This window comes from Aptenodytes forsteri, unplaced genomic scaffold, assembly GCF_000699145.1.
Source record: "Aptenodytes forsteri isolate BGI_AS27 unplaced genomic scaffold, ASM69914v1 Scaffold221, whole genome shotgun sequence".
In the NCBI taxonomy this organism is placed as follows: Eukaryota; Metazoa; Chordata; class Aves; order Sphenisciformes; family Spheniscidae; genus Aptenodytes; species Aptenodytes forsteri.
The window spans coordinates 1,167,133-1,182,707 of record NW_008794411.1 but is presented as its reverse complement, the minus strand read 5'-3'; the positions used below and the strand labels follow the sequence as shown (position 1 = coordinate 1,182,707).

Below are 15,575 nucleotides of genomic sequence, written 5' to 3'. Positions count from 1 at the left end.
ACTCATCACTGCGCAAAACAAACCTTTCCCATTCCCTGTTACTCTGACTTTCTCCTCCAGGTCAGGCTCAGGACAGTCTTAAATCACACGTCGGTTGTCTAATGTCCACAGCGACCATATGAATTGAAACATCCTCCTCTTTTTCAAGTAAAAGCTCCATTCACGTTTCCAACAGCCCTCTATATAACTGATAAAGCAGGTATCTAAATAAAGACCCAGCATTACCCGTGTTTTGAGGGAGTCTTTACTCTCACGGGTTAGACCACTTGAAACGTGTCCCGTTAACAGGAAGGGAGAGTAATCTTCTACAGGAATTTAATATTTTTCAATAGAACTGACCGTGCAGGGAAAGCAAAAACCCTACAGGCATGAAAAACTGCATAGCGCCGGTCTAGAAAGTTTATTTTAAAAACATTACTACATTCTAGGCTGTTATATGTCAGCAGATATAAAGCTCTTCTTTCAATAACATCCAACTGTGGCTATGCCCTTGGTATGCCCCAAATCTCTTCAGCTTATTGCTTGTATTTTACAGCACTGTACAGCCAACACAGCTGTCGTACTTGGGCCCTCTCTGGCCATACCCATCACAGGTGGGGTTCTGTGATCGCCCCGGCACCCCAAAACCTCCTTCGGAACGGCTGACAGCCACACCAACATGCCATGCCCGCTCAGGGGTGGCCGTGACACAAAGAGACCTTGTTCTGCCGACGGCTGGGACCATCTGCCAGCGACCATCTTAGATGATAAACACAGTAATAGGGGCTTGTCAGATCCAGAGAACTTTGCCCATTGTGATAAGGTGCGAGAGGTTTTTGGCCTGGATGCAATAATGCAGTGCTGTGCAAATTAAAATTAGGTCCCGGCTCAGGTTAAAGCAGAGTTCCTGAGAGAGGAGCTCACAGCCTCTCCCCACCGCAAGCCTGAGCTCCCAAAAATGGGCACTCTCTGCAGATCCGTGCATGACCTGGTGGACCCACTCTGGCCACCCTTGTTTTCCTTTCCACGCTGATGCATCACATTCATAAAGTATCCCCTTATAGCCTATGACAGAAGTGCAGGAAGAAAGCCGACCACAATCACAAAGCAACTTTCTCTCCTTAAAACAGCAGCAGATGATAGGGAATAGGCCCGTGTCTTTGAGGGAGGAAACTGGTAGGAGGAAAATTAGATGTTAAGAGTAATTTGATGCTAGAGGAGAGGTTTGAGTTAGCTGGACTTGAGTCTGGGACTAGTTTCTCTAGAAAACTAGAGTCTGTCAAGTGAACGGCCATTTGGAAGCACCAGCACAACCAAAACCCAGCAGTTTTGCACACCAGCTGTAAGGCAGCGAGCGATCAGACCCTTCTGCTGGCCCCAGTCATCTTCCTTGTTGAATAAAATGCCAGACAGAACGTCTGCCAAGCATCCTCACTGGAAAGCATCCTATCCTTCCTAGATGTTCCTTAACATCAGACCTGGGAACTTGTTTTAAGGGAATGAACAGTTTTGGTAGTATGTACAACCATATTTGCTGGCCGTAGTGGACAGCATGCGTTTCCCCTGCACAAGCAAACGTTGGGAATGACGGACATCAGCCAGTTTCTGACTGCGCTTAATTTAATGATTTCTTATCTCCTGCTGGAAAAGCAGAGCACGCCAGATGGACACGTGAAGTGGACAAGCATGTAACTTTATGTTTGTGGATAGACACGCACCCTCTTTCCTTTTCTAATTCTTCAAATGGCCGAGTCTTGCAGAATTACCATGGCAAACGACACCTCTGGGGTCAGGGCTAGTAGATTCTGAAATGCCCTTCATCCAGCCCTCTACTAAGGTAGACAGTACTACTACCACGAATAGAATTGCAGGGGCAGCAAGGTTATGAAGGCAGCTAGATGTTGTTCACATCAGTATTCTTTACAAGACAAGCTTTGACTAGCCTATACTTGGAAGTTTCCTTTGCCATTCTCCAATGTTTACAGCTGGAGAGTGAAGCTCGTGCAAGGAAAGATCAAATTATTGTAAAGATTTTAAGAAACTTCTTGGTTTTACGTTGACATGAAAAGGGGCTTTAAACAAAAGTTCTGCCCCTCAAAGGAGGGCTGCTCTGATTTCTTCCGGCTGCAGCCACATCTTTGCCAGATGAGCAGAGGGTAGGATGTGGTGGGTGTAAGTCCTTTCCTTCCCCTAGAAGGGAAGGGGTAGCTGGCTGGTTTTGTGAAATCCGACTACTCCTGGCATGGGACCTGTTTGTGAAGGAAAAGGGAGGAGCAATCCCAAAGCTTCGCATGTGGAAATGCTCCAGGCCACACGACGGTGAAGCCAATCAAAATTACCAAGTGCTTACTGAACGAGACATTGCGAGTTGGCCCTGCACAGGGTTCTTGCTTTAGGAGGAAGGCAAATGCTGTTTGCGCAACATTCAAGATTTTCAACTGAATCAGCGGTTTTCCTGGCAAATCTACGCTAGTCAACAAAATAAATATTGTTGTTAAACACCAGCAATGACGTTTCTGAGGTGGCACGTACGCTTAACACTGCCACGGGCCCTCCTCCATCTCTAGCACAGAAAAAGCACCGGGCAGCTCTCTGCACCCACCTTGAGCTTGTGCTCCTTCCTGTTGACGATGACGGCTGTGATTTGCTGGTCCATGAAGATGAGGATAGTCACCAGTAGTGCAGGGATGGCTGCTGCCAGGTACACCCACCACGGGTTCCCTCCAAAAGGTGGGATAAACCAACCCCTCTCGGGACTGGTTGGCTTTTAAGGGCAAGGAAAGGAAAGCTTGCATTAGAGCCGCAGTATAGGAGTGACGACATCCTAAATACACTTGTACTTCCAGCAGTGGGGCCACAGGGAGACACCTGAGGTTTGCGACAATTATATCCTCCCCATGAACAGCAACAAAAGGTTCAAAGTATGGAGGCAGGATTTAGGAGATAAATCAGCCAACCAAAATGATGCTAAGAAAAAGGATACCATCTGAGTAAAACGGTCTTTTCCAGACAGCTGACTGCTCTCCTGTTCTGAGGGCAAGTCATTTTATACAGGGCAGATGGGTGGAAAAGGGAACCTCTTCCAAAGGCCACCAAACAAGCTGACAATGACATACCTTGAATTCACTTGGCACAATTAGTTTTGGTGTGTCCACACCTACCAGGGCATCTATTCCACAGAAAATCAAAATGGACAAGATAATGGCAAAGTCACTGATGAGCTTCCGGGCCTGAAACAGAAGTTGATACCATAACAGTAGTTAGCACTAAGAAACACCATTTCACCCATGCTTTAGCTTCTCTGTGATACTCCAGGCTTGCGTTTGGTGGCAATACGAGCTCATCGTTTCTTCTTTCGTAGAAACAAAGGTGCGCATTGTCATGCCTGGTGCCATTTGCCTAACTGCGCCTTGGTACTTGACTGCGCTGTCTGAAAGCCAAACAATTAAGCCTAAATGGAAGTATGAAAACAAGCCTAAGGAAAAAGAAAACTGCTTTTATAAGAAACTCCCACATGAATTCTTCAAGGCAGTCTCACTGATGTTATGTTTGACAGCAGCCAATAACCACTGGCATGGAGACCTAGTTCCTCTGCAGCAGTGTCTGAAGAGACTTTTCAGGATCAGCTTCCAATATTAACAGATATTGACCATTTACAAATAAACCTAAAAAAAAAGTGACTTTTTTAGACATATAAAATATTGTCTCCTTCTGTTTGCCTTCTGATCTCTGATTCTTTAAGGTCCACATATTCATGTTTTTATATGCAGGGCTGGAGACTGCTTTTTTGACACAAGTCGAGCTTCTCGTGTTATCAGAGGATTCCTAAGGTATGTGGCTTTAACAAAATAATACTGTGTTATCCCCAGACTCCATTCTTTTAATGAGTGATTTTGCAATGCAGATTAAAAAAAAAAGGGAAAGGGAAGAAATGGTATTTTACACCAGACAATGGAAACAGTCACAAACTTCCCTTTAGAAGATTGGAAGACCCAAACTTCCACGACAGATGAGATGTTCTGTATGACTGGCAGAGATTACATTGTTTTCTGTTCAAGTAATAAATCAACGTAAACAGAGCGGAAAACAAACTAGGCTTCTCGGCTAAATCCTCAACGTACCCTAAGAGCGCAACTCTACTGAAGTCATTGGAACATGACAACTTAAAGCTGCCACTGGTCAGACCCCGAAATTTAACTGGGCAGGACCCACTGTGCTTGTCTGTAACCGTGTGATCTTTTCAGAGCTGTTGTTCCTTCCAGGTTTCCTGGGTTCGCATGCTTACAGATAAATTGAGCTGCATTCCAGCTCGGATGGAATTTGTTTCCTTTTGATTAAAAATAATAGAGGTTCAATTGTAACACAGCACAACAGTAAACATCCATGCAGGATAAATACTCGTGCGTCAGAATGCCAAAAAAAGGAGGGGGAGGGGCAGGTCTCAGAGAGAAACATGGCTTTGGTACACACGGAAACCGCCAGCTCGCACACGTGTCGTGGTAACTTTAGCTGGGGAGACAAAACAAGCAGATGCACCTGAGAGGTGCATATAAGCTGGCCGTGAGTCTGAGCAAAGTCTTGTTTAAATCAATGCAGAGGATTTTCAGGTCATCCTTGTTTTGCATCTGATCCTCAGAGAAGAAAGGGAATTTCTGCTTTAGGTCCCTACCGTAACAGGTAGACCAGACGCGGACTGTAGTGGAGTTCAACATTTTTGCATTGATTTCTGATTATTTCAAACACTATGTGGTAACACCAAAGATGCGTCTCCCTTCTCGTGTTCTATATGGACAGCTCGCTTACCTGCTTTTACTTACTGACGAAGCAAAGGGCTTCTTTTGTCCTTCCCAAATACTCCCTCTGGCTATAAGCAGGGAGACTTCTGACATAACGATTAATAGCCCCTTTTGGTCATTTGGTCTCCGTAGAATGGCCACGCACCCTACCCCAGAGTCAGAACATCACATTAAGCTGTGTATCTGACACTGAAAATGGCCGGCTGAAACTATATATGCCTGAAGGACTCTTCTGATTTCTTAAGGCTGATAAACTACATCATTGCGTATCTCAGCTTGGAAATGTTGTTGTCAGTACCTTGAAAATCACTGTCACATCCCCACGACAAATTATGGCTCATTTTGGCTCTTCTGCTGCCTTACCCGTACCTTCCAGAAACATTGAGAGAGTGAAAGCGAAGCAATCCCAGACATACCTTGGTTAACCAGTACCATGTTTCTCAACCAATGCAACCTGGCTTCCCTGCAAAGCATTTCTCCCCGTGTGTGTGACAGCTACACCAAAAGGAAGGCTGATCTTTGCACTCTGACAGAGTAAAGAAACAGACTGCTAGGGTGAAAGGAGATACTTACAGTGGTTGGAAAATAGCGACTGGTCTTGAATTTCTTCAGGGCCATGGAGCAGGTGTAAGTGCCAAAAAAGAGGATGAAAGACATGAGGGTGATGTCAGGGACGTAGTCGCAGTTGTTGCCCACAAGTTGTCCTCCGTATTTCAAGCATTCCTTCGTTGTCAGAGATGACCAGTCAATGGTGGTGTTGTACTGCAGAAAAAAAGAGAACATTTCCATAAAGCCGTGCTCATGCAAACACTGCTCGTGCCAGGACAGGAATGGGGACAGAGCATCAGGAAAAATACTGGGAGGAAAAGGCAGGCACGGAGCGGAGGCTAAAAATCCCTGTGCATGTGCGCAGACAGAATGGATTTTAACCCGGACAGAGGATGGTATTACCTGGGAACTGAGGACAGGCTGGGCCTCAGAAAGAAGACAGAGATCTTTTGACCTCTGCTCTGCATTTTCTCCAGTGGAAGGGCAATGTTGGAAACCTCATGCAGAAGCTGGAGTGGCCTGAGACCACCTCTACATCCACTCCCCACTGCTCGTTCACTGCAAGCAACACCAAACCCAAACCTGCTTCCCTCGGATCAAGACCGGCACTATTTCCACAGCAGAACATCTCCCTCCTTGTCCTTTCTAGAAACAAGGCTTGAGCTCGCCTAATGCCCACTGGCGTCAGGAGGCTTCTGCACACACAGCCCCGTGCCACACTGCAGTTACCGGGTGTCCTTCTGGCGTGCTCTGAGCACCTCCACCATGCGGTGCCAATTGCCCCGGGCTAAAGGATGGAGTGCTACGCTGGCGAAGGCTGAGTAACCATGCACAGGACACAGCCCTGCTACTGAACGAGCCAATCGGGTCTTGCGGTGCTCACAGAGTTCAGCTCTGGGATCCTCCTGTGTATCTTGTAAAAGCCAACCCTTTATCAGTGCCCGCAGAATGCCGGACATGCAAAGAACAAGCCGGCGCATACTGTAAATACTCAATGTTAATTGTGCTCCCCCACACAGCTGGAGTTAGCAAAATCCCCTCTGTTTTACAGACAAGCAGTCAGAAGGATGCCGGGGTTCAGCTTCCCTCTCTGCTATAGCCCTGCAGAGCGCGCCAGCCCCAGCGCACCCCAGCCTGCCTTCCCCGGGGCACTGAAGCAGCGCAGTGGCAGAGCAGGACTCTGCCGAGCTGGGAAAACCTGCCCGTAGCTGCAGAGATGCCCTAGAGCACCAGCTCACCCGCTGGGACTGAACACAACACCCCCAAATACAATGGTTTCCCTTGATTTCAGCAAGAGCTGAGGGTCTCTTCCCCACAGTCTTGCCAAATAAGAACCTGCATTTGAATTTCCTTTAATTGCTTCCGTTCTCATTTGAATACCTCGTTACTAGTGACGACTGACTGCGACGGCCAAACAGGGAGGCACTATTTGGATTTCAACTCTCACTGTGGAACCCAGAGCCGCACAGGACGTGTTAGATGATCATCTGTTTCCTAATGCTTGTGGTGAAGCAGAGCCCCAGGAAAGGGCTTTTCCCCTCCCCGCCCTGCATAACTCATAATCGCGTCAGCGCAGGGACGAGGACAGAACAAATCCAAATGCACGAGAGGCCAAGAATATAAACGTGCATATAGCAGCGAGCTCGCGAGGCTATTCCAGGTGTGCACAGCAAGCACTGCCTGAGGGGAGAGTGAGAATGCAGGGAGTATATGCTAACACCAAGAAAAAATTAAAGTATTTTCAGGTACCTACAAAATTCTGTCAGTCTGGGGAGTTTTAGAATCACATTGTCTCTGCTCCTCCTTTTCTGCATGAAAACCCCAATGAAGGAAACCATAGTCCTGGGAACCATGACATCAGAGAGAAAGGATGTTTTAAAATAACTCAAAATTAATAAACCCATAGAGAGGAAAAAGTATTTTACTCCAAATAGTTAAGTTATAGAGAACTTATCACAAACGTGGGCACAGACTAATTCAGATCAACAAGCAACTTACCAGAAAAAAGATGTTCTTTAGGCAAAAGTGCAAGGCACAAAATATCCTTTTGTTTAGAAGTGACATTTTCAAGTAGGAGGAAACGCCCCCCCCAATTATATTAGAAATCTTGAGAATACGTAAGGTACTCGCTGAAGGCAAAAGGTTCATGGCCTCATGTTGCATCTATTAGTATCTTGTTCATGTGTGTACATTGAAAAATACATCACATATGTCTCCAAACTGGATGCTTATAAAGTTGTGGTCTGAAGCTGCATGTAATAAACTGCAGCTTCCTCAGCAAATGTTGTGAATCCCAAGAGCTTAACTGAGGTATGATTTTGCTGACACTGATGGTGGTTTCGGGGAAAAAAACGCAACAACAAAACCCCCAGCTCTGTGTTGTTGTTTGACAAGGTGCTGCCACATTTGCTCTCTCAGCACCATCTCTCTCCGCGCATCAAGCAGCAGCACTTTGTCCCTCATCAGGAGGATTTCTGCAGATCTGCCCCGACTGCTAACTTCAGGATGGCAACAGAGGGGAGGGTGAACGTGGCTTTCAAAGCAGGGAGATAAACTAAAACCCAAATATTTGGGGGCATATTTCACATTTTGCGATTTCACATCTACAGAAATAAGCACCAGAGAGCGTTCGATAGGTACGATTACCACTTGGGGTATTGGAGAGCAGAAAGAAGAGGGCATCTCTCTTCTTTGGGAGACCCCCCGATGTGATCTTGCTTCGTCCCCCTGCCAACTGCCTGGCAGGTTTTGTACTGGGGATGCTCTTCCCATACCCAAAATCCTTGTCATGTGTCCCCAGACATTTGTTTTGCTTTGAAACTCTGAGGCATCCAAAAAGGGGCCTGGAAACAGAGCTAAGCTCTGCGCCCTGGGCTGGCTCCCACGGTGGGGACCAGGGCTAAGGCAGAGCATCCTATGGGGAGAGAGCATGGGCCCCGGGCTCTTTCCAAAAATCAGGCAGAGAGACAGACTGACGGGAGTCCCCTCCAGCCCCACCGCGTTGCAGGCAGGGTACTGCAAAGCAGGGTTTTGGGGGAGGAGGGCTGAGATGCCGAGATGACTGTTCCAAGAAAGGACAGCCTGCAAACGCCAACTCGTTGGGTTGTTTTCATGCCTCCAGGCCTCGGTTCAGTTCTTTGCCTTCCTCTTAGGCATGCCTCCCTTCTCCCGAGACTGACACCCAAATGCTAAACCCACAAAAAACCTGAGAAGAGTTGTTCTTGTTAACGGCACAGAAGTGGCAATGCGCACTCTTCTCCTGACGGGTGGACGTAGGTGTCCTGACGGCTGGCGCTGTATCGGAGCTGGGGGCTGCTCATCACTTCCCCAAGCATTATTTTCTGTGGCGGGCAGCTGAACAAGCAGGCCCTCAATTCCAGCCCTTCCAGAGGTAGCCAACTCAGACGCCCAGGGACCGCTGCCAGCTGACAGAGGTGGGGCAGCGAAGGAGGCAAGGAGCAGTGAAGGGCACATGAGGTGCAGCCTAGCCATCGGGAGACCTCGCTTCTATTTCTTCACCCTGCGACCGACCCCCTCGGGGACCTTGGGCAATGCTCTTGCCTTCAGGTTTGCGTCTCACGCTCCTAGTGCCTGCTGACAGCGTGCCCAGCTCAGAAACCATTCCCTTCCTGCTGGGCCACTTGATGCCACACAGGAGTGGCCACCACATGGTAAGAAACACAGACAGGTAGGATTGGTATTCTTCAGCAGAAAGCTGTTATCCTGTGTCGCAACTTATTTCCCCTGCATCAAACACAAATGTACCTGACCCCATCAAGCTCCATTTCTTTCTCCTCATCATCCAAAGCTCACCACCGGCGTGAAATGTGGAAAAGCCAGGGCTAGCTACAGAAAAATCAAAGAACGGGATGGAAACAGGACCTTCCAAAGGAAGGGCTGGCCACAACACCCCTACCATTACAGCCCTGGACACAAGGATCTGACTAATCCCCTGGGAGAACCATTTGCATCCTGCCAACACACACAGATCAGACTGCAAGAAAGTGGCCGCTACTAGCAAGTAATTAATATTACCAAATTGTGCGCACAGTATTCCATATGCGGTACTACAAGAAATCCTTGGAGGATCAAGCGAGCATGCCGAAAGGAGCAGTGTCACGGGCAACGGGGGAGCGTCAGCGTGAGGGTTTTCTTCACGCGATCAGTTCCTGATCTATTGGCACAGCCCCGCAGAAACGCACGGCGCTTACGGCCTTCAAAGACCAGATAATCCCTGCCCTCGCAAAGGGCACTTACCCTCTCAGCAGAGGAATAGAACAGCTCATCGATTGACGGCACCGCTGTCCCGTTAAACAACGAGCTATTAACTGCAAGAGAGGACAGAAAAAGGAATACCGTGAGTGTGGTGCCGAAACAGCTAGGAAGGAAAGCAAATGTCAACTGTTAAATCATTTGTTAACTCCATCAAACTGCAATCTCTTTGCTCAAGTAAAGTGAGTCAAAAGTATTGTTTCAGAGTGACCCAAAAGCATCAATCATCAATCGCTTAAAAAATGGAAAGAAAAGGCTAAGTGAAACATAATTCAAACCTAACTGGGTTTTTTTTGGAGTTCATTGTAAAAAAAAAAAAAAACCAAACAACAAACAAACAAACAAAAACCAGACAGACAATATATTTCATGATTTTGCATTATTTTTCTAACAATTTCTGGATTAAAATAAATATCCACAGAACACTCCTAATTATTAATTTAAAAATCAATGCACAACCCCAAAGACATCCAGAAAAGCAAAACACATTTCAGAATCCAGCACAAACACATTTTTTGAGTTAAAAAAAGATAGAGAGTAATTGAAATCAACAGGATGGAGATAATTCCTTTGAAAAAAGGGGCAGCATTCACGGTGACAATGATACATGTTTTCCTTTTGTTTTCATGGGATTAGATATCATTTATTTGAAATTTCATTTAGAAATGCAATCCTTCCTGAAAATAGGCTTGTCAACTATGTCCTCATGTTTTATTTAGGTTTTACATGTACTTTTATGTCTGATAAGAATGTTTATGTTGTATTAAAATACTGCATAGCTCACATTTGTTTAGCTGGAGTGCATTTGTCTTTTACACTACTGAAATCATACTAGGGTCTAAATAAGTACTAGGACATCTTTATACATAGGCAAACCTTCCTGGGCCTTTGACAAGTAAGACCTCGTGACTCTTGGCCGAGACATAGATTTTGCTGTGCCTCGAAGCATTATTGCAGATTTTGCTGCCGGCATCTTCCTCACGATGGCAGGGACCTTTGGAAAGGCCAGGTACGGAAACGCCCGCGCATCCCGAGTGGGCAGCCTGCTCCGTCACCCTGAAGGCAACGCCGGAGCACGGAAACTGCGCCGAGCTGCAAGCCACGCTGCGAGGACGGAGCTGAGCCTGTAAAACGATGCAATCCTTTTCTTGAGAGGTCAAGTTGGAGAAGAGACAGTAAATGTCTCTCAGAGTGCTTTATGTTCTTTTTCTAGCATCTCCAATCACGTCCAAACTTGGTAGGCTTGACAGATGATGTAAAAGGCCTTTCGGATGGAGCAGCTTGTCCCCTCCGAGCAGAAACATGCAAGGCGGCCGGTTCAACAAGGGTCTTCGCACTGCCACGTCAGTACCCAAAAACTGCACGGAGCAGAGAGCAGCAAGTTGCAATCTTCTAGACCTGCGAGTCCCCTCCGCTGCGGCTGTCGAGCCCCCTCGGTGTCAAGCACACCACCCTGACACTTTGCTTTTGGCTAAACAGATGCTACATGGATGCTATTGCTCCTGAAAGTGGATGGAGCGTGGGTCTGGCTGCTGGTTTTGCCTTTTAACTTCTTGACCCACGTTATAAAATGGTGCGTGTTAGCTCAGAGACACAGACCGGAGGCGCAAGGATCAAAGGGAAGTCCCCGCGGGACACACTAACTAATTATCACCAGAGCACGCACAAATCCTGTCAGTGATTTCAAAGGTGTTATTTTAAGGTCCTGCGGAAAGCGTGGTGGGGCTGGCGAGACGCTGCTCCCCGGCTTTCTGAGGCCCCGGCAAGTGGGAGCGTGGGCAGAGCCCGGCGCAGAAACCGAGCAATGCAAGCTAAGGGCTGCCGCTGAAACTCTGGAGCCGAATCTTAATGACACAGAGATGAAAACTGACAGTAGAAAGCCTGAATCAGAGTATGAGGGAAGAAGAGTCAGCTTCACCTGTGGCGTGACAAAAATCAGTAACGCTTTACCTGCACTTTGGAAAAAAACCCAAATCTCCTCCCCTCCCCAGCACAACCCCCGACAGCTTATCAACCACTGCTTACAGCACCCCGACAGCAGCAGACATTACCTGCACTAGAGGAAAATCACTGAAAAGAAAGCACGTGCTACCTCATTACACTTTGTTTCCTAGAAGCAGGCATCCCCTTTTGCTCATCTGCCATGTGCATTTTTATTTATGCCATCTTACAGAGGGCTTTAAAAAAATGCAGGACATGGAGAATAAGGCCACTCATGTTTAGTGAGCAAAACGTTACAGACTGACTCCCATTGCATGGCTATAAGCATGTACACAGAGCAAGGCACTATCTTTAAAAACTCTGAGCAAACTCCGAGAGGGTGTAGAGCCCCTTCGTGAAAGCAAAGGATAGAGCTTAGACTCTATCCTGCTGTTGCTCGCTACTTTGCTGCTGATTTACCGTTGTGTGCTAAGAGAGAAAACCTCCTCTGTAGCTGTGATGAGCAGCTGATGTGGAAACTTGTTTATTTAAGGAGCAGGAATTAAATCTGTGCCGTCTTTTGCTTACGGATGCTGTCTGGGTTTATGCAGGGACACAGCACGTGCATGTATCGGTGTATTTCAGACCTATGAAAGGCCAAACTGTCAGTGTCACGACTGACACGCTAACGACTATTTGTCAGGCCACTTGTTCCTCTGGAAAATTCCCTGCTTCTGTGCATCAAATCCACCGTGGAAGGACACGCCACCAAGCAAGGGATGAGAACAGCCAAAGGACCCAGCTAGTGCCACTTGCTCTGCCCATACTGTAACCCCAGCCCTTGCTGCTTTACACACAGAAGCCTCAAATTATTTTTTGAGCTTGTCCTGGACTGAGTTTAAATATGGGATCACTCTGTTAGCTGCTCCATTCCCAGACAGTTTGCTGTTTCCAGTCTTCTCCCTCAACTTTGGCAGCCTCTGAAGCGCTGGCCTTCGTGCCCGAGGTGCCACAGGCTCACGCAGATCTCTGCAGGAGAGCTTGGTGTGGCTGGAGCCACGTCCCAGAGGGCCACCTGGACAGGCTGCTGTCTGGGCGCTGCGTCTGTGCCGTAGGCATTTAGATGGGAACTGGAGACTTTCAATTCGGCATTGACCATTCCCCATCGTCCTAACTCCAGAAAAGAAAACACCCTGCCATTCAAATGGAAGCAGAACTAGACCAACATCCCAAGTGCTTGCAGAGATCCTACATTTAATAACTAACGTAGGCACACAGCTCCTAGGGATCCAGTTCCCGACACCTTTTGCACAGAGGCAGCTAACAGCAACCAGAAGCTTTTCCTGTTTCACAGGTATGTCGAGATAACCTGACGTTTACTTCGAGCACAAACCAAATTTCTTACTCACTCCTATTTGTTTGAAGGATCCTAGGAGTGGTCACAGCTTCCCTGATGGTACGAGCCAGTGTACGTCTGTGTGTATTTGGGTTTTGTAACCTTTTGTTCCCGGTTGTGTTGCCAGATCTATACGTATGCTGGCTATACCTGCCTTGCAGCCCACGCTCTAGTGATAGGCTGGACCGTTGGATATCCTTCCCTTCCGCTCTAACGAGGAACTGCTTGTGCTTTTCCACTCACGCATGCAGCCAGGAGGTGGAAATCCACCCATGTTTGGGTAACGCCCTGAATAAATCCAACTCCTGCACTTGACAAAACGGCACAGCGGATACACCAGGAGTGACCTGACCACCATGGCAGTGACCTGGCCACCTCCTCTGCCCCTTCACAGACTTCTCAGAGGAATGCCATTCAGAATTAACAGCCTCAGGGATGCAAGGAGACAAGGGTACTTCTCCACTGGTCATGATGCTCACATGAGGAGTCCCAGGAAGGTCGGCTATAAAGACATCGCAGTTGGTACGCAGGGTGAAATTCACCTCTCAGCTTCGATATAAGGCTAAGATAGGATATCTGAAGACAACTGATAAAGAAGGATTAATCTACCTGTTTATTATCTGGACTGCAGCACAATCGAAAAAGAAAGCAAATGCAATCTCCTATCTGCAAATTGGAGAGGTAATTAAACATTCTCTTACCTGGATCTAATGGTTCACAGGCACAAGAGTAATGCGTGATATAGTCCACCTTGAACTCGGAGTTGATCGGGTAATGATCTGCCAGCTTAATCATCTTCTTGAAAGCATCGTAGATGAAGATGAAGCTAATAAGGGAGGAAAAACCTTCTTCGGTGAAGCGGGTGAAGTACTTGACCAGGAAGCTGGCATCGGTAGCGACGAGAATGAGACACTGGAAGGCTGACCAAAGGCCGATCCAGAGACGAAACTCCAGGTAGTCAAAATCATTGTCTCTGCAACAAGACAGGGGTGGCAGGAAGGGAAAACATCGGGGTTAGATAAATCCATGCAGGATCGTGACTTCCCAGTGAGAAGTGGTGAACGCACAGCCTCTGGGACCTGTGCTCACTTAGACTCCATGAGAGTGTTCCCAAGAGCTAAGCTCTCCGTTTTCAGCCAGCCAACTCCATAAATGTATGTGGTGCAGTTTAATAGCCGAGGTGGCAGAAAAGCATGCAGAAGTGATCGCCCTTGCTTACGCCTCCACTAATAAATGTTACCAGTGAACTCAAGCTCTTTCTACGCTTCCCAGTAAAAATCTTCCCTTGGCAGACACTCACAGAGCTGTAAAGGCCCAAACATCCAGCTGTCCAGACCAAGAGCAGCTCAACGCCGACAGCTTTCCACCAGCTGAAGACGTAACCACAGTTTACAAATCTCCTTCCAAAAAGCAATCTCCTGCCAAGCCTCACGCTCGGGAGACTGCATTTCCATCTCTCAGGCCCTTTGCACTATCTGCAGAAATCAAAACGTCAGCAGGAGAAGATCAAGAAGTACAAAGCAGAAGATGACAAACCCTGGTGCCAGGACGTGGCAGGCTGTGGAGAACGATGGACCGAATGGTATCGTTCCTTCCTGGGAAGTTTGTTTGCCCCTTGTTTGCTGCTCGAGGCTGCCGTGCCCTGACAGCGCAGAGTCCAAAGGCAGGCTTTTAGGACCTAACAAATGCGAAAAGCGAACACCAGAGCAGATAAGGCCCTGCCAAGGAGGTTACTGCCTGCTCTGGGGAAGGGAGCGGGAGGTGGTGGGGCCGGCAGCCCCAGCCAGCCGGTCTTCCCTGGAAGCCAGGAACCCTCCCCAGCCCAAGGACAGAGGAGGAAGGGCAGTTTCTGTGCAAAGTCTCAGAGCAAAGTCTCTAACAGCGTCGAAAAGCTCTGGGGAGGGGACGGGGCCCAGGAGTTTATCCCTTCCTTCCCCCAACGACACCAAGTGTTGTAAGAAAAACTGAACGTCTCTCCCTGTGAACCTGCCTTTAAATAAAAAGCAGCAAAAGCCGTCTTCGAGACACCTTAGGATTGCAAGCTACACCAGGTAACCACCCACAGCTCTAAAACTTAACAGCAGAAAAGCATCTTCAAGCCCCGCTCCAAGGCACGAGGGAGAAGGAGACTGCTGGATTTGCCCTGCAGCACAATCCCTCCAGGCCTGTTTGCGGTGAGAGGACAGGCGTGGGTCAGCATCGGCTCCTCCAGGGAACCGTGCGTGCCTCAGAGAGGGCTTAGCTCCTAGTACCAGGGGCGGTTTTAGCTCAGCCGCAAAACACTTGGTAGGGTGCTTGCAACCTGGCAAAACTGGATGCCTTCAGAGCTGGCTACAGGCTGGTCCCACCATTTACTCAAGTCCCCGGTGCAGATGGACTCCCTCAAGCCTTGCATAGTAATAGTGAAAAATGTCCTTGCATCTCCCACGTACCTGTTTTTACACACTATTTCCAGGAAGACACGGTGCGCTGTTAACACACCTCTACCCTTTGTCAGCATTCACCCACAGGCGGCAAACTTTGCAGCAATTTTGTACGGCGCACCCCAAGCACCTACCCCACCACCAGCAGAAATCCTGGCCAACGGAGGGGCTCGAGGGCAATTTTCTAGTGCATGGTATAAAACTGCCGAGCAGAGAACAAAAGAGCACCTCAACAGGGGG

The 15,575-nt window shown here is 48.0% G+C and overlaps 1 protein-coding gene across 1 annotated transcript in view; it reads right to left on the bottom strand.

Annotated features, from left to right (window-relative positions):
* Window positions 1-15,575, bottom strand: part of SLC4A4 (solute carrier family 4 member 4) — a 205,418-nt gene that overhangs the window by 22,168 nt on the left and 167,675 nt on the right. The window contains exons 14-18 of the mRNA XM_009288809.2: window positions 13,614-13,885; window positions 9,582-9,652; window positions 5,349-5,537; window positions 3,096-3,209; window positions 2,582-2,743 (exon numbers count right to left, since the gene is read on the bottom strand). Of these exons, the coding sequence (XP_009287084.1) occupies window positions 2,582-2,743; window positions 3,096-3,209; window positions 5,349-5,537; window positions 9,582-9,652; window positions 13,614-13,885 (808 nt within the window). The remainder of the gene's footprint in view (window positions 1-2,581; window positions 2,744-3,095; window positions 3,210-5,348; window positions 5,538-9,581; window positions 9,653-13,613; window positions 13,886-15,575) is intronic.